Source organism: Oratosquilla oratoria, chromosome 43, assembly GCF_046742065.1.
Source record: "Oratosquilla oratoria isolate Oo_2021 chromosome 43, ASM4674206v1, whole genome shotgun sequence".
NCBI classification, from domain to species: Eukaryota; Metazoa; Arthropoda; class Malacostraca; order Stomatopoda; family Squillidae; genus Oratosquilla; species Oratosquilla oratoria.
This window is the reverse complement of record NC_134819.1, coordinates 26,691,609-26,716,068: the sequence shown is the minus strand read 5'-3', so window position 1 is coordinate 26,716,068 and position 24,460 is coordinate 26,691,609. Positions and strand designations below refer to the sequence as shown.

At 39.7% G+C, this 24,460-nt stretch overlaps 1 protein-coding gene across 3 annotated transcripts in view; it reads right to left on the bottom strand.

Annotated features, from left to right (window-relative positions):
* The window catches only part of LOC143022054 (uncharacterized), a 36,918-nt gene extending 12,769 nt beyond the window's left edge, over nt 1-24,149 (bottom strand). Inside the window, exons 1-4 of one of the 3 annotated variants that reach the window (XM_076179991.1) lie at nt 23,963-24,149; nt 21,903-22,439; nt 21,633-21,829; nt 18,000-18,297 (exon numbers count right to left, since the gene is read on the bottom strand). In XM_076179991.1, the coding sequence (XP_076036106.1) occupies nt 18,000-18,297; nt 21,633-21,734 (400 nt within the window). In that variant the 5' untranslated portion in view covers nt 21,735-21,829; nt 21,903-22,439; nt 23,963-24,149. The other 2 variants (XM_076179992.1, XR_012966022.1) reach the window with 2 other exon arrangements.
* Between the last annotated feature and the right edge of the window lie 311 nt (nt 24,150-24,460).

Below are 24,460 nucleotides of genomic sequence, written 5' to 3'. Positions count from 1 at the left end.
CCAACAGAACCAGTGACGCGACATTGTTTGAAGACTAATCTTCTTTCAAAATAGAATGCAGATTTTTTTTACCATCCCTGTATTCTGCTACTCTTATAATTTTCTTTTGCCACAATTGTCTTTTTTCCCAATAAATTACTAAAAAATTCAAACACACAGCCTGAACTGTTCAGGAGCCATTTTTCTCATTATTATGCTAAGGTACATACATATACCAAAGGCTTTTTCCCCCTTACACGGGAAGTAGCCAAAAAGAAAAAGCCACAGAAACCACTCCCACCCATTCCATCCCCTACATACTCCACTCCCCTCCACCCTCTTCCCTCCCTCCCATCTTAGCACCTCCTGGATGACGGGTCATCCCTGCATCCCGTCCACTGCCCTGGGTCAGAAGCAGTGTCGCTAGACACAGCACATCCACAGCAAGGCCAAGGTGATTTACAAAAATGAAAGATCTTCCCTCATGACGCTGGCTTGCGTAGGTGTGTAACTGCTAATGCATTCCACAAATTGATTCAATGAAGTAATGGCACACTTGAACTCGTCTCTAAAACCGCAGGTCCTACTATTGCTCACAGAAAGTATATGCAGCACTGAACCTAATACCCGATGCCCCAACAGGAAAAATGTGGAAGTATTTTTACGATGCACGACAGCAAAAATTTGCGCAACTTCCGGCACTTAATGTACATGAATGTTGTTTTATGACAATTAAAGTTTAACAAATTCAAAGATTAACGTTCGAGATTTTACCGGTCATAGTTTTCTACCAAGTTGGGTTCTCAAAAATGTTTGGCAATTGTTTGAAGTCTGAAGATTAGGGCCTTGCCTTTGAACTTCGAATACGTAGGTCCCTTGCTTTGATGTTTCTAACTCTGGCGTCCGTTTGGTACCAGAGCTATTAGGTGCGACTTACGAGTTCGAAAAATCTCAAAAAGCCACGGGTTAATATCGACTTTTTAAGTAAATTCTCAAAAGTTCAATCCCCGATTTATTAAACAAAATTTTATTACATAACAGATTTAACAAGCAAATAAAGAGGAGGGGAGTTAAATCTGGATGGAAAAGGGTTGCAAGTGGAGTTCCTCAGGGTTCCGTTCTTGGGCCACTTCTATTCATAGTATATATAAATGATATAGACCATGGACTAAAATCTACTGTTTCCAAATTTGCTGATGATACAAAACTGTGCGGAGTGGCAAATGATCACTCAAACCAATTAGATATTCAAGAAGATTTAGATCAATTACAGCAATGGTCTGAAAAGTGGCTAATGAAATTTAACACAAGTAAATGCAAGGTAATGCACATAGGTAAAAATAACAGTAAGTACGATTACAAGTTATTTGGTAATTCATTAACAAAAGTGGATAGTGAAAAAGATCTCGGCGTAATTATCAGTAACGACCTCAAATCATCCAAGCAGTGTATTTCAGCCTCTGAGAAAGCAAATAAGATTCTGGGACTGATTGCGCGATCTTTTGATTTCAAAAGTCCATCACTCATTAACAAGCTATATAAATCGTTAGTTCGTCCACATTTGGAATATGCTGTTTCTGTATGGTCACCGAATCTCATTAAAGATATTGACAGACTGGAAAAAGTACAACGGCGAGCCACAAAACTGATTCCACATATCAAAAATAAATCATACGAAAATCGACTAAAACACATGAATCTGTTTTCCCTAAAAAACGTAGACTCAGAGGTGACTTGATACAAGTCTTTAAGATTTTAAAGGGAATTGACATCAAAAGTGACAAAATTTTCACATTGAATGCGAATCAGACAAGAAACAATGGTCTCAAACTATCCGGAAATAGATTCAATTTGGAAGTAGGTAGAAACAACTTTGCCAACCGTGTAGTAAATGAATGGAATAAACTTCCTGCACAGGTAGTGCAATGTAGTTCAGTTCAATTTATTATTTACTATTTACCTGTTTGTTTATTATTTAACTATACCTATGCATTTATTTGTTATTTACATTATTAATTTTTTATTTATTGTTTTATTATTAATATGATTTTTTTTCGCATCCGACCTAGATATGGATCAAAAGGTCTCCTGTCGGCATGCTCCGCCTTTGTAATCCTTTGTAAAATCGTATCTTATTTAAAGTTACGATAAGCGCGGCTCGAAGCTTCAGCAAATGCTCCCGATTCCAAAGATGTAAACATCTTCTTGAGGGAAAGTTTCCCGAACGAAAAGGTAGGCACTAAAAGATTCCCAATAACAAGGAAGACACCTATTTAAATGGGTAACAATTACCATAATTTGTAGTCATGGAAACGTAGCCACTCTCGTACACCCAATGCCGATGCTAAGGCTTCCATACAGTTTTTTCGTCGATGTACCTCAGGGCCCTACGCATTTGCAGCCGAGTACATCGATGATGAAATAAGATGTATTTACGACATTGGTACTAAGCTACAATACCCCACACATGTTCTTGACAAAGCTTACAATCGTACGAAAAGGACATTTTATAACCTTAGGTCAACTCAAACTTTCAATATGAATAACTTGCTAATTTTACCGTACCAAGAGAACTTGCAAAATATTCCAAATATATTACGTAAATTTAACATTAATGTAGTTTTTAATAATAAGAACACTGTAAGACAACTGCTCATAAATAATTCTGTCAATAGTGATAAAGGGTGTGTACAAAATACCTTGCAAATCATGTAATCAGTTTTATGTTGGTCAGACTGCTAAAACACTCACAACACGAATCAATCAACACAAGAAATACGTTAGAGAGGGAAACCAATCTAGCGGTATATTCAACCACATGAACCATTTTAACCACCCAGTTGACTGGGATTACGCTTAAGTCATCACATACAACAACATAACAGAAAGAAATTTAATTGAATGCAGTTTGATCAAATCTAGTAAGGGGATAAATGTTAATCTTCATCAAGGTTTGTACAAATTATAGTTTTATTTCTCATGAAATTTCAAAATTGTTTAAATTGTAATATAAATTATGAGCAGTTGTCCCATACTTGTTGGTTATCAGGACGGCCCAAACGTCCCATACTTGTTGGCTACCAGGACGGCCCAAACGTCCGTCACGTGTACTCTTCCACTACCTCTCCGAATGCCCTCTTCACTATGTCATATATTCTGTACCTTGTTTCTTCATCTTATAATTCCTTCTTTGTATCTGCACTGAAGATGTAATTATACGAAAGCGTTCTGCTTCGTTAGTTTACTTTTCCTAGTGGTTACTTACGCATTTGTGAACACACGCTCCTAGTGTTTTATTGCATATATATATATATATATATATATATATATATATATATATATATACATATATATATATATATATATATATATATATAAGGGGAGAGGGGCGGGGGAGGCTTGGGCAAGCCTCGTCATAGATCTCCATCATTTGGCAGCTAGTCTTCATTATTACTGTATCGAAAATCATCAAATTTAACTTTAATATCAACACTATGGCAGTATCCTTTCGTTACAGTGACTCCCTACAGCTGAATAAAATCATATGGCGTTAACCGATATATCTTGCCTTGTTGACGTGGTTAAACTTAATATTTTCATCACTATTAGACCTGGTTGAATGAATTTCAGACTTCATCAATATTGCTATGCCTAAAAAGATGATTGACAATATTCTAATTACTGGCAATAGAAACTGAATTATAAATTTTTGAATTATCGCAAGTATTCAGTACAATTCATCACTATTCATACACATTTTAAATGCACAACGCTAATGTTCCAATACAGTATTTATAAATCATCTGCGATCGCGAATCCTGGATCTCGTGTAACTAAGGATATCCGCGATATTACCTGGTGCATCTAAAGACAGTCTTGTGCCAATTTGTTCGAAACAAAAATATTCCACATGGAGCTTGGTTTGGGAAAAATAATCTAGTTCCAGGGATTTTGTGATGATAAAGACATTTCCTCCCATCCTTCACATTTGTCATTGTAACAGAAACATTATCAAAACGTACGTGCAGATATTTCGGATTTTATTAGTGATTTTCTGATGACAAGGGCATTTCCTCCCATTTGTTATTGTAACAGAAACATTGATCAAAATGCACGTGCACATATTTCGGGTTTTATTCGTGAATAATTCCACAAAGTTCGAGTTCCATGTAGCTTGGAGTGAACCACGCACAATTTCCTTGTTCCTCCTATGCTTTGCCTTATAGAAAACGATTTTCCTTCATAGAAAACGGACTCTCCCCCTCGGATGCCCTTAAGGTATATTTCAAATAACGTTACTAGCATGCTCATCTATAAAACTTTCACTTACCAAATGAACAATAAAGCTACCATTTCATATTTATGACAGTGCTTATGTGTGAAGGGACGATTGACAACATTAGAGATGGTAAAAATGGTGTCTACCAGTCTTAATGTTTATCACCAATTAAATAGAGGAGATACCAACTCTTTTATTAGCAAACATTTATTCAAATCATGGCCCTAAATGAACGCAGATCGAAATAGTCAGAATTATGAGGTAGAAATGAAAATCAAGGGAGAAGTGCAATGGGGAAAGAATTATGAAGAAACCGGAACTCGAAGAAAGTGAAACGAAAAATAATAATAAAATAAATATAATAGAAAAATATTGTGGAGAGCAAGAACGATGACGCACGGAAAATATAAAGATATCACGAAATATACTTAATTTGGAGTTCCATTGGCAGGCCAAGATTAAAAACCAAAAGGGCATTTGAAGGATATGAGTCTTTTCAAATCGAGTCTTTGAAACTTCTAAATTGTTCTGACGGAAGCTAATAAGAGGCCAGACATAGACAGACTACAATCTTGGTCTAGACATGATGTCTGTACCACCGTCATGGGGTGGGGTTTGTAAGAATTTTTTGTTGCCAATTTATTTGTTCTACATACAAGAATGGCAAAGGATATGATAACCTTTCCAACAGAGTAGCTTTATCCTTTTGTCGACAAATTAAGTATTTTTTCCATCATCACACCATTATGATATATGCATTAGAAACCATGTTGATTGTGGAAGACGGATGTCAATAGCAACTGTGCAGATCATTCAAACACCCACTGCGTTTTACAATAATACTTAGGTTCACACGTAAATATTCTTACCTGAATCTACCGAGTTCTGCATTTTAGTGTTTTTCATACAGTGTGCAGTTATGACATTGGGAGCTAAAAGAACTGTTCTTCCTTGCAGGTAGGTCTAGGCCTACTGAACTTCCTGAAGACATAAAAGTGCAAATGGCCTCTAGCACTGCCATCACCAGTGGTCATGCATGGATTGCGTCATCCACTATGATGAACAGATGGACAACTTGACATTGCCCCCAGAATTGTCTTGGAAGATACTTCGGGTTGACAAAATTAAACAATTTGCCAGAGATTCCACAAGTGAGGTACCACCAGAAGTGCCAAGCTACTTTCATTATTGGAAGAAAAAGATGTAGCAAAATATGCCACTTCCAACTGGTCCCAAGAGGTGATGAGAAAACACTGCCAGGCAAAGACCCAGCTGCACATCTCGTGCAAGAATGTTAATTATACATACATACATACATATACCAAGGCTTCCTCCCCCTTCCAAGGGGGGTAGCCAAAAAGGGAAAGGCATAAATACACTCCCACCCATTTCATCCCTAAATACACTCCACACCCCTCCCACCCTTCCTCTCATCTGAGCACCTCCTGGATGACGGGCCATCCCTGCACCCCGCCCACCGCCCTGGGTCAGAAGCAGTGCCGCAAGACACAGCACATCCACAGCAAGGCCGCTTCATTTAATCGGCGACCCCCCCTCTCCGTCCCCCTTTGCATATAAGGAGAGGACGGGGAGAAATCCCTTCGGGCTGCGTCAAAATTTACTCACACATACTACCCCACCCCCCACCCCCCCGCCCATTCCTCCTCATGCAGTCACAACATCATCCATATACAACCATTCTCCACTCACCTCTGTCTTCCGTCCTCTCCTTTCCTTCCTCAACAGACATTCCCCTCTTCCCCAAAGCCCCCTTCACCCCATCCATCCACCTCATCCTAGGACGTCCCCTCATGTTCACTCCCTCCACATCTGCCTTCCATACCTCCTTTACTAGTCTTTCTTCACTCATTCTTTCCATGTGTCCAAACCATCCTAATATTCTTTCATCAACCCTCTCTCCCAAATCCTTTTTCACCCCTGTTCTCCTCCTCACCTCCTCATTTCTCACTCTATCTAGCCTAGCCCACCATACTTTTCAGACACCTCATCTCAAACACATTCAAACTACTTCTCTCTTCTTCTCTTATGTTCCACGTTTCTGCCCCATACAGTGCTGTTGGCACAATCACTCCTTCATACAGTCTCCTCTTCGCATCCATTCCCAAATGTCTATTTCTCATTACACTCTTTAAACCACCAAGGCATTTACTCGCTTCTCTCAATCTACATTCTACCTCCACCTTCACTCCACCTTTTCCTGCTACACTTGCACCCAAGTATCTAAAACTATCCACTTCCTCCAGTTGCTCTCCCTTAATGTTCACTTCCAGTCTACTGCCACTTTCACCCCTTGTACATCTCATCACCTTACTTTTACCCACATTTATCTTTAGCTTTCTTCTATCACATACTCTCCCAAACTCTGCCACCAACTTCCTCAATCCCTCCTCTGACCCTGCCACAAGCGCAGTGTCGTCCGCAAACAACAGCTGGCTCACCTCCCACTTTTCTCCATTTTCTTTAACCATCTCCAATCCCTGACTCACTACCCTAGCATTCACCTCTCGCACCACCCCATCCATGTATAAGTTGAACAGCCAGGGCGACATAACGCATCCTTGACAAAGTCCCACCTTTACTTCAAACCACTCACTCTCTCCATGTTAATTATAATGATTTCAAAAGCCACTAATATAATCCCTTGAACTTCAAACCAAAGCAAAGATCTGAAGCACAGGAACTAAAAAGTTAGGAATGGATGCTAAGAGGAGATTGTATGAAGGAGTGATTGTGCCGACAGCACTGTATAAGGCAGAAACATGGAACATACCATATATATTCGTGTATAGGTCGCATTTTTTTAACTAAATATTTCAGGAAACACTACTATAGACAGAGTGTGAAGTAAAAATGTTATAGTAAAAACTACAGGACATGAAAAGCAGCACTTTACTGTTGTGCTAGCCTGCCAAGCTGATGGAAAAAAGCTTCATCCAATGGTTATCCTCAAAAGGAAGAATATGCCACAGGAGTCTTTTCCACCAGATGTAATTGTGAAAGTACATCCTAAGGGATGGATGGATTAAAATTTAACAAATTTGGTTGGATGAAGTGTGGATGAAAAGGCCAGGTGCCTTGCTCAAACCCAGAAGTCTTCTACTCTGGGACATGTTTAAGTCACACTGCTACGAGTCTGAGGCATACCAAACAAGGCAAGCAATCATTCTGGGTGGTTGCACTTCTGTTCTGCAGCCACTTGACCTTTCAGTAAATCAACCTTTCAAGACTTGCATTCAGAAATTGTGGACATCTTGGATGATATCTGGTGAAAAGGAATTTACTAAAGGTGGTGCACTGAAAAGACCTGGATTGAGTTTAATTGTAGAATGGGTGAAAGAAGCCTGGAGCAGTATTCCTGAAGAGCTAATTATCAAGTCCTTCAAAATATGTTGCATCTCAAGTACCATGGACAGAAGTGTTGTCCACATGTTATATGAGGATTTGGTTGCTTCAACTTCAAACACAGACGAGATATTAAGTGAGGATTTGGTAGTTTCAACTACAAGCACAAATGAGGATGAAGATGAACCTAACATATGGGATGATGATCTGAATGACTACTATGAAATGACCAATGATGATATGTTAACTGATTAACAAATTATAAGATTATTTGAAAGTGACAATACATACATACATATGCCAAAGGCTTTTTCCCCCTTACAAGGGAGGTAGCCAAAAAGAAAAAGGCATAAAAACCATTCCCATCCATTCCATCCCTAATACACTCCACTCCCCTCCACCCTCTCTCTTATCTTGGCACCTCCTGGATGACAGGTCATCCCTACATCCTGTCCACTGCTCTGGGTTAGAGGCAGTGTCGCAAGTCACAGCACATCCACAGCAAGGATGCTTCATTAAATCGGCGACCCCCCTCTGTCCCTTCATGCAGAAAAGGAGAATACGGGGAGAAATCCCTTTGGGCTGCATCAAATTTTTCTCACACATACTACCTCACCCCCCATCCCCCGGCCCATTCCACCTCATGCATCACATCATCATCCATATACAACCATTCTCCATTCACCCATCTTCTGTCCTCTCCTGTCCTTCCTCAACAGACATTCCCCTCTTCCCCAAAGCCCCTTTCACCTCATCCATCCATCTCATCCTAGGTCGCCCCCTTATGTTCACTACCCCATATCTGCCTTCCATATCTCTTAGTCTTTCTTCACTCATTCTTTCCATGTGTCCAAACCATCCCAATACTCTTTCATAAACCCTATCTCCCAACTCCCTTACCACCCCTGTTCTCCTCCTCACCTCCTCATTTCTCACTCTATCCAGCCTAGTAACCCCCATCATACTTCTCAAACACATTCAAACTCCTCTCGTCTTCTATTATGTTCCATGTTTCTGCCCCATACAGTGCTGTTGGCACAATCACTCCTTCAATCTCCTCTTAGCCTCCATTCCCAAATGTCTATTCCTCATTACATTTTTTAATCCAAGGCATTTACTTGCTTCTCTCAATCTACATTCTACCTCCACCTCCACTCCACCCTTTCCTGCTACATTCGCACCCAAGTATCTAAAACTATCCACTACCTCCAGTCACTCTCCCTTTCAGTCTGCTGCATGTAAGTGACAATTGACTGTGAAAAAGAATATTTCGGATTTGAAAGTGATGATGACAGTGAAAAATAATTTGAGGGATATAGTCTTGATGAAGTACTAGTGTATAGGCTAAATGAATACAATTTTACTAAAGTACAGTAACATTTTCCTCTATACTGTTGTAGTGTCCAGTTGACAGTTAAACTACAGTATTTATTTATTTTTTGTAAAATTGACTGACATTTTTTTAGGCAAGTGCATTTGTTTATGATTATAGTTTTAGAAATGCAACTGTTGTTTATATAAGTTTGCATTATGCGCACACGTGATAGTCGGACAATCTACATGTGTTCTGATATTAAAATCTTATGAGTAGTTTTGAAATGAAGGTAAATATCTGATAATTTTTCTGCTTGAATGGGTCTTGTAAATTGCCAGATTATAGTGCAACCTATCTGCGGGTCAACCACAAACTAGAGGTGCAACCTATCCACTGGTGCGATCTGTGTGGAAGTATATACAGTTAGAGAGGAAGATTTTAAATGTGTTTGAAATGAAATGCCTGAGAAGTATGGTAGGGGTTACTAGGTTGGATAGAGTGAGAAATGAGATGAGGAGGCGAGTAGGGGCGGAAAGGGAGTTGGGAGATGGGGTTGATGAAAGAGTATTGGGATGGTTTGGACACATGGTATGAACGAGTGAAGAAAGATTAGCAAAAATGTGGAAGCCAGAGGTGAAAGGAGTGAACATAAGCTAAAAGGGACATTGGGTAAGAGGGAATATCTGCTGAGAAGTGAGATGACAGATGATGGGGGCGAGTGGAGAATGGTTGTGTATAGATGATACTGTGATCCATGGAAGGGAGTGTGTGGGGGATGGGGGGGTGAGGGAGTATATGTGAATAATATTTTGATGCAAACCGAAGGGATTTCTCCTTGTCTTCTCTTTTTCTGCATGAGGGGACAAAGAGGGGGCTCACCAATTAAATGAAGCAGCCTTGCTGTGGATGTGCTGATTCTTGCTGCATTGCTTCTGACCCATGGCAATGGGCAATATGCACATTGAACAGCCATGGTGACGTGAAACATCCCTGATGCAGCACTACTACAAATTTTCAACTGCCAACTACTACTTTCTGGAGGGGAAAAAAAAAAAAAGCATTAGTATACAACTATACAGTTAGGTCAATAATCAAGTTTTACCTACTCAACTACTACTGGTGTAACATGATAGATGTACTTCAATATGTCTTCTATGGTTTCTTCTGGAGAATTGAATCTTTTCCTGGAGTAGATGGGTTGTAGGTTTTGGGGAGGATAATAGGTTTGTGAAGGTTGTGGACTAGAAAAGTTAGGTGTTTGTGCAGGTTCTTGCACTTTTCTTGGGGTAGAAGGTTTCACAGGATATTGGGATGGGTGTGAGTAGGTGACAAATGGGTTTGCGAGCGAGTTTTGGTGGCCTGGAGTGCGTTGGAGGTTGTATATGAGGTTTTTGTATTTCAGATGGGTTGAGGATGAGGAGCTAGGTTACACTGGTGAGAGAGATGTAGTGGGTTTGTGCAGGGTGTTCCTGTATCATGAGTGGTCTCTCTTGGTGCAATCATGGAATTATATAGGAAGTGCGGACATCTGACTGACTAGTATTTCTGCATACAAAACTGTGTGATCATCCTGGATTATACTCATATTTGGGGTTCTCTAAAACAGGTATATTCAGAGTATGACACCAAACAGGGTGCAGGGATGACCCGTCATCTAGGAGGTGCTAAGATGGGAGGGAGGGTGGAGGGGTGTGGAGTGTTTTCAGGGATGGAATGGGTGGGAATGATTTTATGCCTTTTCCTTTTTGGCTACCTCCCTAGTAAGGGGGGAAAAGCCTTGGTATATATATATGTATGACACCAAAGACAACTTCTTTGTATTGGTATACTGTGGAGTTTGAGGATGATGCAGGATGGTTTTGATTGCAGTTTATACATTTGGCTGGATTTAAGCATTGGGACACATGTCTAGGGTCTGAGCAACGTACACATGTACCTTCTAAGCAGAGATACTTGACTAGTGTGTCCAAAGTTTTGGATGTTTAAGCAACAACAGAATTGTTTATAGCATTTCCCAACTTCACATCTTAAAAAACTTGTAGTAAGGTAGGTTGCAAGTCACAGTTGATTGAAATTTATCATTACTGTTGGGTACCACTTGTGATTTTGTTCCTTGCAACATGAAAAAAAGTGAATCCCTTACTACTAAGGTTTCTAAAGAATTTTGAACATTTTCATTTAGCAGTCCACATTCTGGTGGCCATGCTTCCTAACTTGGCAGATACTAATCACTATCATACTTGTTATGCTTAAGCCTCTTGATAATAGATCTCTATATCAAGTTTGATAATCATTCTATTATAGATTTAGTACGGAAATTCAAACAGAATGTTGTGCAAGGGAAATCAGTGAATTGAACAAAATATACAGAAAATACTCTATAATAGTATTTAGACCAGTTAACTCAATGTATACTTGTTACAGATTACACTGTTTATTTAATCAATACATCATACTGAATGCAAAGAAAGACATACAGAATAAATATCACAAGAAATATGTAGTGGCTATTGTTGTTGTTTTGGGCTGTAGTTTACTCACTGCTGTTCCAGAAACTAAACTACAACAAGTAGTTGTTAAAGGGCATGTAAACTGGCAGTCCAGTAGTATGTATGACATGTCAAGAAGAGATTTACATTGGTATATGAGGGGGGGTTGCCAATTTAATGAAACGGCCTTGCTGTGGATGTGCTGTGTCTTCCGATACTGCTTCTAACCGAGGGCAGTGGACAACATACAGGGATGACCCATCATCCAGGAGGTGCCAAGATAAGAGGGAGGGTAGAGGGTGGAGGGGAGTGGAGTGTATTAGGGATGGAATGGGTGGGAATGGTTTTTATGCCTTTGCTTTTTGGCTACCTCCCTTGGAAGGTGGAAGAAGCCTTTGGTATATGTATGTATATGAGAAATTGACTTCCTGTCATGAGGTGGCCACATGTAAAGTGGGAATGTCTGGTTCTTAAACATACTAGTGCTGTTTTAAAACATTGTACATGTTAATGTGAAGACAGCCACAAATGTATTTAAAAAAAAAAAAAAAAAAGTTCTATTGTTCTATTCATTAGTTGAATGTTGTTCCCAATGTCCTTTCCACATATTTTACATTCATGATCAAACAATTGGTAGACTGTTACTGACAGTGGAGTACAGGTATCAAAAGGGATGGATCCTGCCTTTTGAGCCACCTTACCAACTTCTTCATTGCCAGGGATGCTTATAAGAGCTGGCACTTGGCAGAAGGGTTGCCTATGAAAGTTTGCACCCAGCAGAATACAGACTTGAAGCAGATAGAAATCTAAACAGCCTCGGCTGGCCACCTCCCTTATAAGAGGAAAGAGGACCTTATTATATAGATAGAAATCTGGATGATCCATGAATAGATTTTGTGGACAAGTGGGTGACAGAACTTGGGGGGTTGAGATTACTTGTAGAGCACTTCGGGAATCTGACATAACTGTATAAGATGCAGGGGGAGGGAGAGCTGTGGATAATGATGAGTTCAGTAAAGAAAACTGAGGTGATTGGGGGGAGGAGATCAAGATCTTGTTTCATTTGTTGTTGTTGTTGCCGTTCTCAAGACTGTCTGTATCAGTTGTATCAGTTGGGTAGACTACTGTATAATTCACTCCAAGGTTTGAGTGGAAGCTACAAGTGTATATATGATGTTTGCTGAACGGGTAGATAGGCGAGAGTTTCTTGTTGTATGGCTTCAGTTGGCATTTGATCTTTTGTTAAGATGGGGCAGGTTAATGGAGTAACCAAGGGGCTCAATTAGGCATTCATGGGAAGGATTTTTCTGGCAATTTCCAGTGGAGATAGATCTTCCATTCTTCTGCCATATGAATAGGCATTAAAAATACATGTACATTTATTGCATTCTTGGTAAGGTTTCAACCATGTGGAAGATTGAGCTTGTAGCAGTGATCTTTATGTGGTCGAGATATTTTAGTAATGTCAAGGTACAGTGGACATCCAGTGAGGATGGCCACTTTCTGTTAACAATTATTTTTATGGAGTGCTGCAAAAGGCAACTGTGCTGACACACAAGCCAACACAGCATACAGGTTCTAGCATTTTGAGGGATATGGTTGTAGCAGAGAAATATGCCCGACATCCACAATCAAGTTTGCTCTGTACAAGATTTATCAATCCATCTGTATACCAAAGGCTTCTTCCCCCTCATAACCTCATGCACTTGTCCACTTGTGGTCCATGCAACATAAACATCAACCTAAAACACCTCGGACCACAAAGAATGCGTGCACTCACCAACACTGCAAACTACAGCTATTAACACAACACTATACCCAACATCTGGTAGCATGAGAAATTCATCACAAGCCCTAAACTTAACAAAGACCCAACAGTTCCAGCATCACACTGCCCAATCACACTTTTCTGCACCACCTCCAAAGTCAGAGAACACATCATACTACAATTCATCACATCACATATCCCCCATGCCAAATCACAACCTGGTTTTACATCACTACACTTCACACTCTTCTGACTGACCTTACACAAACAGTTTTTGACAACATAACACCCACACACGCCAATAAACATCAAAACAACACCCCCTGTATCACTCACAAATACTCTCTTCCCTTTCTTCATGACCACCAAATACCCACCTCCAGAAGTGTATCTATTATTGCTCACTGCTCCATCAATAGACTGAAAGGTAATACACTACTCCATGCCAGACCCCCTGATATCCATCCATCTGAATCCTCCCTTCCTTGAGAGGACCGAGTCCACCAGGCTAGTCTGCAGTGTGGCCACCATCCATCCCTTCTAGGCCACCAGCAGATGAATGAATGCATTGTAGAATATCTGTTCAGGATATAACATTTCAACTTATACTATTCAACACATTATGGAAGAATACATTGTACACAATTTATGGGAAAATTCCATTCTAGCCATGGCGTTCCTCAGGGAGATGGGACTGCTTAGCAAGACAGCCTAGGGAGCATCACCATCATTATCCCCTTTATAATAGAGGTAGCCAGATTAAAATTCCAGAGTAAATATCTATCTGCTCCCCATCTTGTGTGTTGTTTTACAGATTTCTTCCCCTACATATCTGAAGACAGTAGTTTGGGATGTGATTGTTGAAGAAGTAAGTTTGCCATGAATTTTGGCATGCTTGTTGTGTCATCCATTGGGCATGCTCATCCTTTTTTCAAGAATATTGAATTTTTGAGGGTTGGGTGTTCTTCAAGTAGATGAAAGGCCAACTTTTTTGCTCTATAGGTGGTGGCTCAAATATGATTCTACACGGGGACTGTGTGTCATGATGAAGATGGTAAGGTTTTTGAGACTGCTCATTACATGATTTACAAGATAAGCTTGTGTCGTGTCAATTGTTCAAAGTTTTCAGCTGTTTTGGTTGTTTATGTAACATTTTTGAATGATTTTCCTGTTTGCTTGAGATAAGGACTATCAAGATTATGGAGGAGAGGGAGCCTGTAAAGGGTTAATAAGTGGGAAATGATCACTATTAGAGACCATCCATTTGTCTAGGATATCTAATGTGCACAAGGTCAGGTCAATGTATGTGTAGGTCATTTTCAGTATGTGAAAGGCTGTAGCTTGATTTGTGTTGTCTTGTGATAATGAGTGATTTGTTATAAGAGATGTTAATTTGCCCCATGGGGTTGTGATGGTATAAGTAAAACATGGGGGAGAGGGTTAGTCGAATCTGTTGGATTCAATAAACAGGTGGTTATTAAACAATGTAGGAAAACTTTGACTGCAGTGGCTTGGTGAAGAGAGAATGGAGGGTAAATGGAAGTGATGGAGGTATTTGAATCAATGAGAATTGCTGTACCTTCTTGTTTGGCTTGGGTACAGAGAGGAGGGTATGTATGTAGTACAGGTATAGTACAGTAGTAGAACAGGAGTGTGTGCATGCATCTAGCTTGTTTCTTCTAAGCAAACACAGTCAGGTTTATATTGTTGGAGAATATGTTTGGTTTTCCTGGTTTGGGACAAGTCCTTGGCAGTTCCACTACATAATGGAGTGTATTATTGGTTTACCTGATGTGGTGTGATAGATGTTTTGTGTTGTGCTCCCTTGGAGTCTATTGTAGGATGCTAGTTGTGGTAGTCATGAATTTTTTCATGTGCTCTAGTGTTGTTTTTTGAGAGGAGGGGGGATTCGACTGAATTTGAGTTACAATGTGATATCCATGCATTTCAGTTGCTGTTGTTGTTGTCATTCACTAGACTGTTTGGAGCAGTCCCATCTCCCTGAGGATCGCAGCTGGAACAGGGTTTTCCTGCAAATCATTTATAGAATGGGTAGTGTGTTGTTGGCATCCATGATTGTGTACAATGCATTCTTCCATAATGTACTTTGTATCATATGGGGTGAAATGTTGCATCCTGGACAGTTATCTGCAATACGGTCATCCAGCCTCTTCTGGTAGCCTAGATGAGTTGGATGGTGGTGGCACCATGGTCTGGCTAAGTGGACTCTGTCCTTTCTGGGGATGGAGGATTCAAATGAATGGATACCAGGGAGTTTGGCATGCATCAATGTTTTTCATTTTGTTGATGGAGCAGGGAGTGATATGATTATGGATATGCTTCTGGAGGCTGGTGGTTGACGAGAAAGAGAAGAGAGTATTTGTGCAATTTAAGTACTTGGGTGTTGTTTTCATGTTTCTTGGCATGTGCGTGTGTTCTACTATGTAGTATAGTGGGTGTGTTGTATTTGTAGAGGCTGTGATGATCAAATAATTGGGTAATAGTCTGTTTGTTATTGGCAATGAACTGGAGACCAAATATTCTCAAGAATGATACAATGTTCTCTTTTGCATGCAGGCACTTTACACTACTAGCTTAAGGCAATGTTGATGACATATTCATCAAGTGGCTTTTAATATTAGAAAAAACACATGGTAATGGTGCCACTTTAAAGCACCTGAACTGAATGCAAACAAACCTGAGAAAACATCCATTGTTCAGAGTAAAACTGAATCCTCATATAAAATAAACAAGGTTGAATAGAGTAAGAAATGAAGAGGTGAGGAAAACAGGTGTGAAAAAGGAGATGGCAGTTTGGGCTGATAAAAGTATTGGGATGGTTTGGACACATGGAAAGAAGGAGTAAACAAAGATTAGTAAATGACATGTGGAAGGGTGAGGTGGATGGAGTGAATGTTAGGGGACAACTGAGGATGAGATGGATAGATGGGACAAAAGGGGCATTGAGGATGAGGGGATTGTCTGTTGAACAAGGAAGGGAGAAGGCAGGGGATAGGACTGAGTGGAGAATGGCTGGGCATGGATGATATTTTGATGCAGCTTGAAGGGATTCCTTCCAGTCTTCTCTCTTTTCCACACAAGGGGACAGAGAGGAGGTCACCAATTAAATGGTCTTGCTGTGGATATACTGTGTCTTGTTGCACTGCTTCTGACCCAGGCAGTTGGCAGGAGACAGGGATGAGCTAAGATGTAAGGGTAACAAGGGTGGTGGACGGGAATTGAATGGGTGGGAGTGGGTGCATGCCTTTGATTTGGCTACCTCCCTTATTAGGGGGAAGAAGCCTTTGGTATATAGATAGATATATAAATCTGTCCCTTCAGGGGAGAGAGGATTCTGAGGGATGGTTATCAGAGGGAGCTGGCATAAAACAATGTATTGTCTTTTGGTTTGTTGATGGTGCACTGATCAATATGATCATGGATGTGCTTCTAGTGGGCTGGTGCCTGTGGATGTGGAGGAAGAGAAGAGAGCATCTGTGTGTGATATAGGTATTTGGGTGTTGTTTTGACATTTCTTAGTGTGTGTGGGTGTTCTGCTATGTAGTGTAGTGAGTATGGCAAGTGTTTGTGTGCCTCTCATGTCGAGGTGATTCTTGACTTTGAGGACTTTCATTTCATGGTGTAAATGGTCTCTAGGGTTTGTATTTGTGCAGTTTGTAATTGCCTTTAGGGGTTTGTTTTGTACCGTTGGAAGAGTGTTGTTGTGTGTCTTAGATTAGGGGCCCATGCAGGGCTCACAATTCATCACTAAGTTTACGCACTGTTTGTATACTGTAGTATTAGTTTCCTTTTTGTCAAAATGTTGTTCCTGCAATTGATTTAAGCACATTATGTCCTTATGTTTGTGATGTGTTGTTTGAATCACATGGACGTATCATATGTTACTCCAAGAATCTTGGGTACGTGTGTGTGGTATGAGTATTGTTGATATCGAGGTATGGTGTGTATTTGTGTTCCGCTGTCCAATTTGTCAGATGTGTGGCTGTACATTTAGTTGGGGCTATTTAGAGTCTATTTGTCGTGAACCAGGTATTGAGTGTATTGAGGTATGATTGTAATATTTCTACAGCTTTGTTTGCATTAGTGTGTGTGCTTGTAATTATCCAATCTGCATAAAAGGAAACTTGTATTTCTGAGGTGTCAGGTGTGGGTATATAGTGCATGTATAACTTAAAGAGCGTGGGTAATAGAACCGAGCCTTGTGGTATTCCGTTCTTAAAGTTTCTGGTGTGTGACGATTGTTAATTATATGACACAGGCATTTCCACCTACCAGATAATTGGCCAGCCATCTTTTGGTATTAATGCGCATGTCTGTATATATGTTTTGTTTGTGAGATTGTGAAAGGATAACATCAAAAGTTTTACTTAATTCAGTGTTATGAGAAGTATTCTGTGTAGGTCTTATCTGAATTGATGCATTCAAAAATTCTTTGTGTGAGGTTTATTAGAAGAGTGTTTGTGGAATGTAGTGCCGTAAAACTGTTAAAATTCAACAAGGAGGGTATGTGGTTTGACAAGTTGTAGTATGAGGTTTTCTACAACTTTGGAGAGGGTGCAATGTCATTGGGTGATGTGATGCCAGAACTGTTGGGTCTTTGTTGTCATATAGGTATGTGCTTCAGTGTTATGTTCTGGATCTAGTGTTGAGAGATCATTTGTGAAGAGGTTCAATAGGTACCATTCCTTAGGGAATACCACTGTAGTCATTTTATCCAAGAATCTTTAATATTTTGTCTTACTCTGCACTATCTGCCAGCTAAAAATTTTGTTAGCAATTTCTTACCTTTGTTGTGGGTATCTCTAAGATCTTTTTTTGACAGCACATGTATGGAAACTTCATAAAATGCTTCAATGATGTTTATTGCAACCATAACAATTCTCTCTGGTGGTACTTTCTTGTCGAATACCTCCAGCATTTGTTTGATTACATTTGTCAGCAGCATGCTGGAATGGTCCTCTTTGAATCCATGTTGGTTTCGGAAAGTGGTTCTTAACCCCTGGGTTGCGGCCCAAATTCGGGTCTCCAGACCATTTGGATGGGTTGGCCAAGGATTTGTGGACTTGTCATTTTTCCAATATTCCTATAAAAAATATCATCATAAATAATAATGCTGTATAAGAATACCCAAATCATGAACATCTAAGCACAAAATTATAGACATAGACAATCTGAGATGAGAAATCTTCTCAACATCTACTTTTGCATTCTAAATCTAACCACTGATACTTGGGAAGTAAAGAGAGGGAAGAGTGTGTGGAAGCAGGAGGTACAAGTATTGTTGATATCAAGGTGTGCTATGTATTTGTGTTCCGCTGTCCAATTAGCGAGAAGTATGGCTGTAGATTTGGTTGGGGCTATTTCGAGTATTTGTAGTGAACCAGGTATTGAGTGTATTGAGGTACGATTGTAGTATTTCTACAGCTTTGTTTGCATTACAGTGTGTATGTGTAATTATGTCATCTGCATAAGAGGAAATTTGTATTTTTGAGGTGCCAGGTGTGGGTATATATTGCATGTATAGCTTATAAGAGTGTGGGTGATAGAATTGAGCTTTGTGGTGGAGGAAGTTGTCACACTGTTGCCGACACTGTGACAGTTCCCTTCCAACTGCTCATGTGGTAAGGCGAGATGCATGACGTATCTATTTTGTTTATGTTTTTTCCTGTAACTTTTTTCATACAAGTGTTCTTAGTATAGTACAGGTTTCCCTTGCTATTTGATAGTTCGATATCTGATATTTTCTTTATACAATCCTTTTGAATTGATACCACTCGCTCATTTTTCAATGTACGCGCTCAATTATATGATCACCAGAAACAAACACACCATGATTGCACTGCCACCCATGCTCCACCAGCCACCCATCAAAACTTGTTCCTGCTCTTTTTTCAGTTGTGTTTCCTCCCTCAGCCTATGCAACAGTGCGTGTTTTGGGCTACCATTTCACATTCACAGTTGCTTTTACAAGGGTAATACATAATGTGATGGCTTCCAAGCAGCCTGCAACAACTACTACTGGTGAGATAAAGCCCAAAAGAACATGGAAGAGTTTATCATTGGAGAAAAACTTGAAATTGAGGGAGGAACATCATAATCATACCTATTTATGTCCGTTTGGTGACAGGCTTCATCATATCAAAGGGAAAAAAGTGGACTTTTTCAAGGTTGGAAACAGATTAATTGAATTAACATTGATTTCAATGGGAAATAGCATTTCCATTTATGCAAATTTCTGTTTACACAGAGGCATACAGAACGGATTAATCCCGTAAACAGAGGTACTACTGTAGTTAAAGTAACTCTTGGAAACCGAAGTCTGTCTTGCAGGCAGACAGCAAGCACATTAGCTTGAGATGGCACCATGAGGGAGGTGAAGGGGCTAACTCCACTACCAGATTCATGCAGTTGCCCCAATCAACTGTCTCCACAATAATCAAACAAGAAGACACTGTAAAGAAAGCTGGTGAAACAGCTTCTACATTAATGGCAAAGATGCTGACGAGGCAGAGGGAACCAATAATGGAGAAAACTCCCTTCAATATCTTTATCCCACAACACAGATTATCATTAAAGGACTAGTTGCCTTTTTCCATTCATCTGAAGTCCCCTGAGCATGTTGTTTTCCTCATTTATAATGAGAATGCATCATGGTCTTTGTGAGACACTGTTTCTTCCTGGGTCGGTATGCTTGCAGCATAGTTTCCCTATTATTCACAGTCCTGGGATGCAAATGCATTTCACCTCAACCTAATGTGCTTGCTGTCTGCCTGCAAGACAGACTTCGGTTTCCAAGAGTTACTTTAACTACAGTAGTACCTCTATTTACGGGATTAATCTTTTCTGTATGCCTCCGTGTAAATAGAAATTTGCGTAAATGGAAATGCTATTTCCCATTGAAATCAATGTTAATTCAATTAATCCGTTTCCAACCTTGAAAAAGTCCACTTTTTTCCTTCTGATATGATGAAGCCTGTCACCAAACAGACATAAATAGGTATGATTATGATGTTCGAGCAACATTAATGCCAAAAAAATCAATGTTAAAGACCACTTACAAGGTAAAAAAACATAATGAAAAAAGCAATCTTTTGTACCTTCCAATGGTAAGGCTTGCAGCTGGCATAGGGAGATGAGAGTGAGGAGGTGGTGGACTGGTGAAGGCTTACTGACCCCCCTCTGAAGGAGGAGGTGCTCCCTCATCAGGGCACTGTCGTTTGGCACGAGGCTGGAAGAACTATGATGGTTGCTTGCCGGTGCCATGTGCACAGGAATTGGCAGTAGTGAGGCATGACCAGTTCATTGAACTGGCCTGCAACACAGCTCACTAGTGTCTGGTCCGGGTGTGTGACCTCCACAAAATCATAGAGCTTTCTCTACAAAACACAAGCCTTCTTCACCTCCTCCGTGGTGAAGCCCTGAACACGATTGTCATCTCCCTCAACCTCTTGCTGTTCCTGGGCCAGTTTGGCGACCTGCTCCTGATGCAGCTCCTTGGTGGTCAGTTCATCCTCGTGCTCCCCTACTAACTCCTCAACATCCCTGTCCTCCATCTCCAGGCCCAAGTCCCTCCCTAGTGCGACGATGTCAGAGATGACTGATGAACCAGCAGCTGCGTCCGTATCTGCGCTTACCGCCTCACCATACCGTGTCACTCTGTGGATGCCCGTACGTTGCTGAAACTTCTCAAACTACCCTCTACTGGCTGTAAAGGGCACAGAAGGTGGTGTAAGCTGGCCACTGGTACCAGTCTGTTGCCGCTGCAGGTCGGCATACACTTGGCGAGCCCTTGAACAGATCATTTCCTCACTCAAGCTATCACTCTTATGCTGCTTCTCCTGTATCCACACAAGCAATAACCTTTCCACCTCGTCCAACAATGCTGGCCTCTTATGTGTGCTTACATACCTTATACCCTTTGACACAAGCTGACAGAATTTCATCTTTATTTGAAAGAATGGTTCTTACTGTTGACTCACGCATACCACTCTCTCTCATCAGCTTACACACACGTAAACCTTGAGCAGCTTTGGCAATCACCTCCCTCTTTTTTTCAATTGTAATGCTGGTTTTCTTATGAACACCAGCTTCAGTAGGACTTCTCACATCTTTTGGAGGCATTTTAAAGGCACAAACAGTACAACACCAAGGGGTAAGCACCAAAAGAAGGACCAGTCGTCCACACAACAAAGATGGAGGGAGGAGACACAACATAGCACGTGAATGGTGATGTCAGCAAGATGGTGGCATGGGATTTGATTTTCCGTGCATTAATGGACACCAATGTGCCCACATAAATAGAAATTTTCCCCATAATTTGACCGCGTAAATAGAATTTCGCGTACATAGAGGTACCACTATATTTCTATCAGCCCTAGGTAAAGTTTTTTTGTTTTGTTTTTTGTCACATTTTCCTACCTTTTTTGTGTCTGATTGTAAATGATTTTCTAGTTTTTTCTTGATTACACTAACACTTCGGGGTGAAATTTTAATTCTTTTTTCAACATCCTTCCATTTCATGGTTGTTCCCTACATTAAAGCTTTGATTTGTCCAATTTTTCTGTCTCAAATAACTTTTCCAATTTTCAATAAATCCTGAAAAAAATATGTTCATGCTATCAAAATATGGAAAACAGATTAAAAAACTACGAATGGATAACGAAATAAACACATGAGATAGTTACGCACCTTCACTATACAAAGACAGTGGACACACTAAGGTTGCAGTCAGTGCTTCACAGCTCACTTCATGCACCAACTCCTTCATTCTTGTCGGTCCTACCACTTCAGTGTTGCCAACAGGGTGTTACATTATTTCTTCCACTAAACACTTCATATACAGCTTGAAAATTAGGAACTTCTTCAAGTTGTTAAGATGACAATGAACAGTTGTATGGTTTGAACGAAGTTTTATTTCCAATCCTTCAACTGATACCGCACTATTCTCTTCAAGTGATCCCTCCAGAAGCTCATTATCAAACTCAACTGGACATCTTGTTCAGTCTTCACCTTTCAGGCTAAAATTTCAATTTTTTTTTTTTTTTTTCATTTTGCAAACCATCTTCTACAAGTTCTTTCATTCAGGTATTCTTTTCCATAAGCAGTGTGAATATTTCGAACTGCTTCAGCTGCAGAGTTCCTTCTTTTAAACTCGTAAAGCATTATGCGTCTTAAATGCTCCATTATTGAGGGGCTAATTTGAGGGAGTACTTGGGTGAGATTTTCCTGTCAAAAGAAATGTTATTAAATTAGATGTTTCTAAATTCACATAAATAACAATCATTATCATTTGTCATATTATAATACTGTAACATTTGATTGAAATTACATATACAATTTCGGACAGAATTTATGGGATGACCTTATATATATATGATGGTGATCCATGCATTGACTTCAGGCATGACAGGGGGAATATTTATGGGAGTGGAGGGGTAGATGAAAGGTATGTTTTGAGGGGCGACTTATGCACTCTCATAGAATGCATCCTCTCACAGTGGCTTAGCACATGCCTCATTGTATTTACACTTCACATGATTGGGTTTATATAAGATTTGTGATCTGGGTAAATTTTACATCTCCCTAATCATGAATCACTAATACTTCTAGTCAACTGCAAATCAAGTCTTGAAACTGCATTAATATGGGTTCTGCACACTGTGTCTTGGAGGACATTCACTGAAGCCTGTTGAATCTAATCACAAGAGGATATGAACAAAAAGAAATTGGTTCCCAATCCACGTGATTAATGACAGGAACACATTTCCGCAATATGTTGTATCGGCACCCACTATTGCCACATTTAAAAGGAGATATGATATGCACATTGGGATAATATAATTGGGTGATACAGGTCTATCACAAAGGAATAAAACAAGAATTCTTTATATTCCCACTATGCATTAACACTTCATAGGCAAATTCTACAGCTATGAATTCATTAAATCATGTGAGGTCATAACCACAGATGCTTATATAAATTGGTAACTACAATGCCTTCTCTATTCTAAAAAAACGCCTCTAGTGGGATTTATTTCTGACACCAGGTTAGGTTGGGACATGATCAGCATTGCAATACAAAGCAGGGTTGAAGTGCAGGACCACACAATAAATTGTGCCACCTCTTCATCGGTTCCCTCTTTTTTTTTTTTTTGTGAATAGATAAATAGCTGAAACAGATAATTAGATTAGGTTCATGTGATGCATGCAGGTCCTATGAGTGAAAGATTATTTTAGTATGCATCGACTTTCCTTTCCTTGTCACAATTTTTGCACAAAATAGCAATTGGGCATTATTCCTGTAGCATGAAACACGCTTTCACTTTTCTTGGGGGTCTGCATTTACAAAGGATTACAAAGACAGAGCATGCCAACAGGAGACCTTTTGGTCCATATCTAGTTAGGATGCGGAAAAAAATCATAAATAAATAAAAATTATAATAATGTAATTAATAGATAAAATACATAAATAAATGCCTAGGTAAACAGGTAAATAGTAAATAATTATAATCATAATAATCATAATGGTTAGGTTAGGTTATGACTGGTTACATTGGGAGGTATTGGACAATCTAAGTTTCATTATTAATATCGGTGTTTGCATGATTCTGGAATTTTACGATATACCAGTAATTATTACTGATTTTTCGATTTACTCCATACCACTGAAAGTACCAAAATGCTTGCCATCACTCATCAGTCGCTGCCTTCCTAGCTAACAACAATATTTTTATATACTCATTTTTTACCTAGAAGTCTCCAAAGTTTTACTATATTCAGAGGTAGCAGCATTTTTTTTTTATAATATGTGTTATTTTTTCGCAAAACATTTCTTAGTCACAGACTGCTGGCAAATGATCAAATCCCTGACCACTGTATAAACAAAGTTGTAAAGAAAATGCATGCTAATATAATTTCGTCGTTAATAAACCGCTAACGAAAGTATTACTGTTAAATAGCACTACTAGAGTATATATTTCACAAGAAAACTAGCAAACTGAACTTCACCGATCACTGTATGTATACACACTTTAGTTTAGGCAACTTCAACAAGACGATTCGCCGTACTGTGTACAGTACTTGTTCCTCGTCAGACGACGTTCTTTCTAACAAAGCATGGTTCATTGGTTCCTCATGAGTTGTGCTCCAATTATATTTTCATAAGGTGATAATGTAATTGGCGTTTTAATACGAATTCTAATATTACAAACCACTAAATTAAAACTTAATAGTCATATTGATAATGT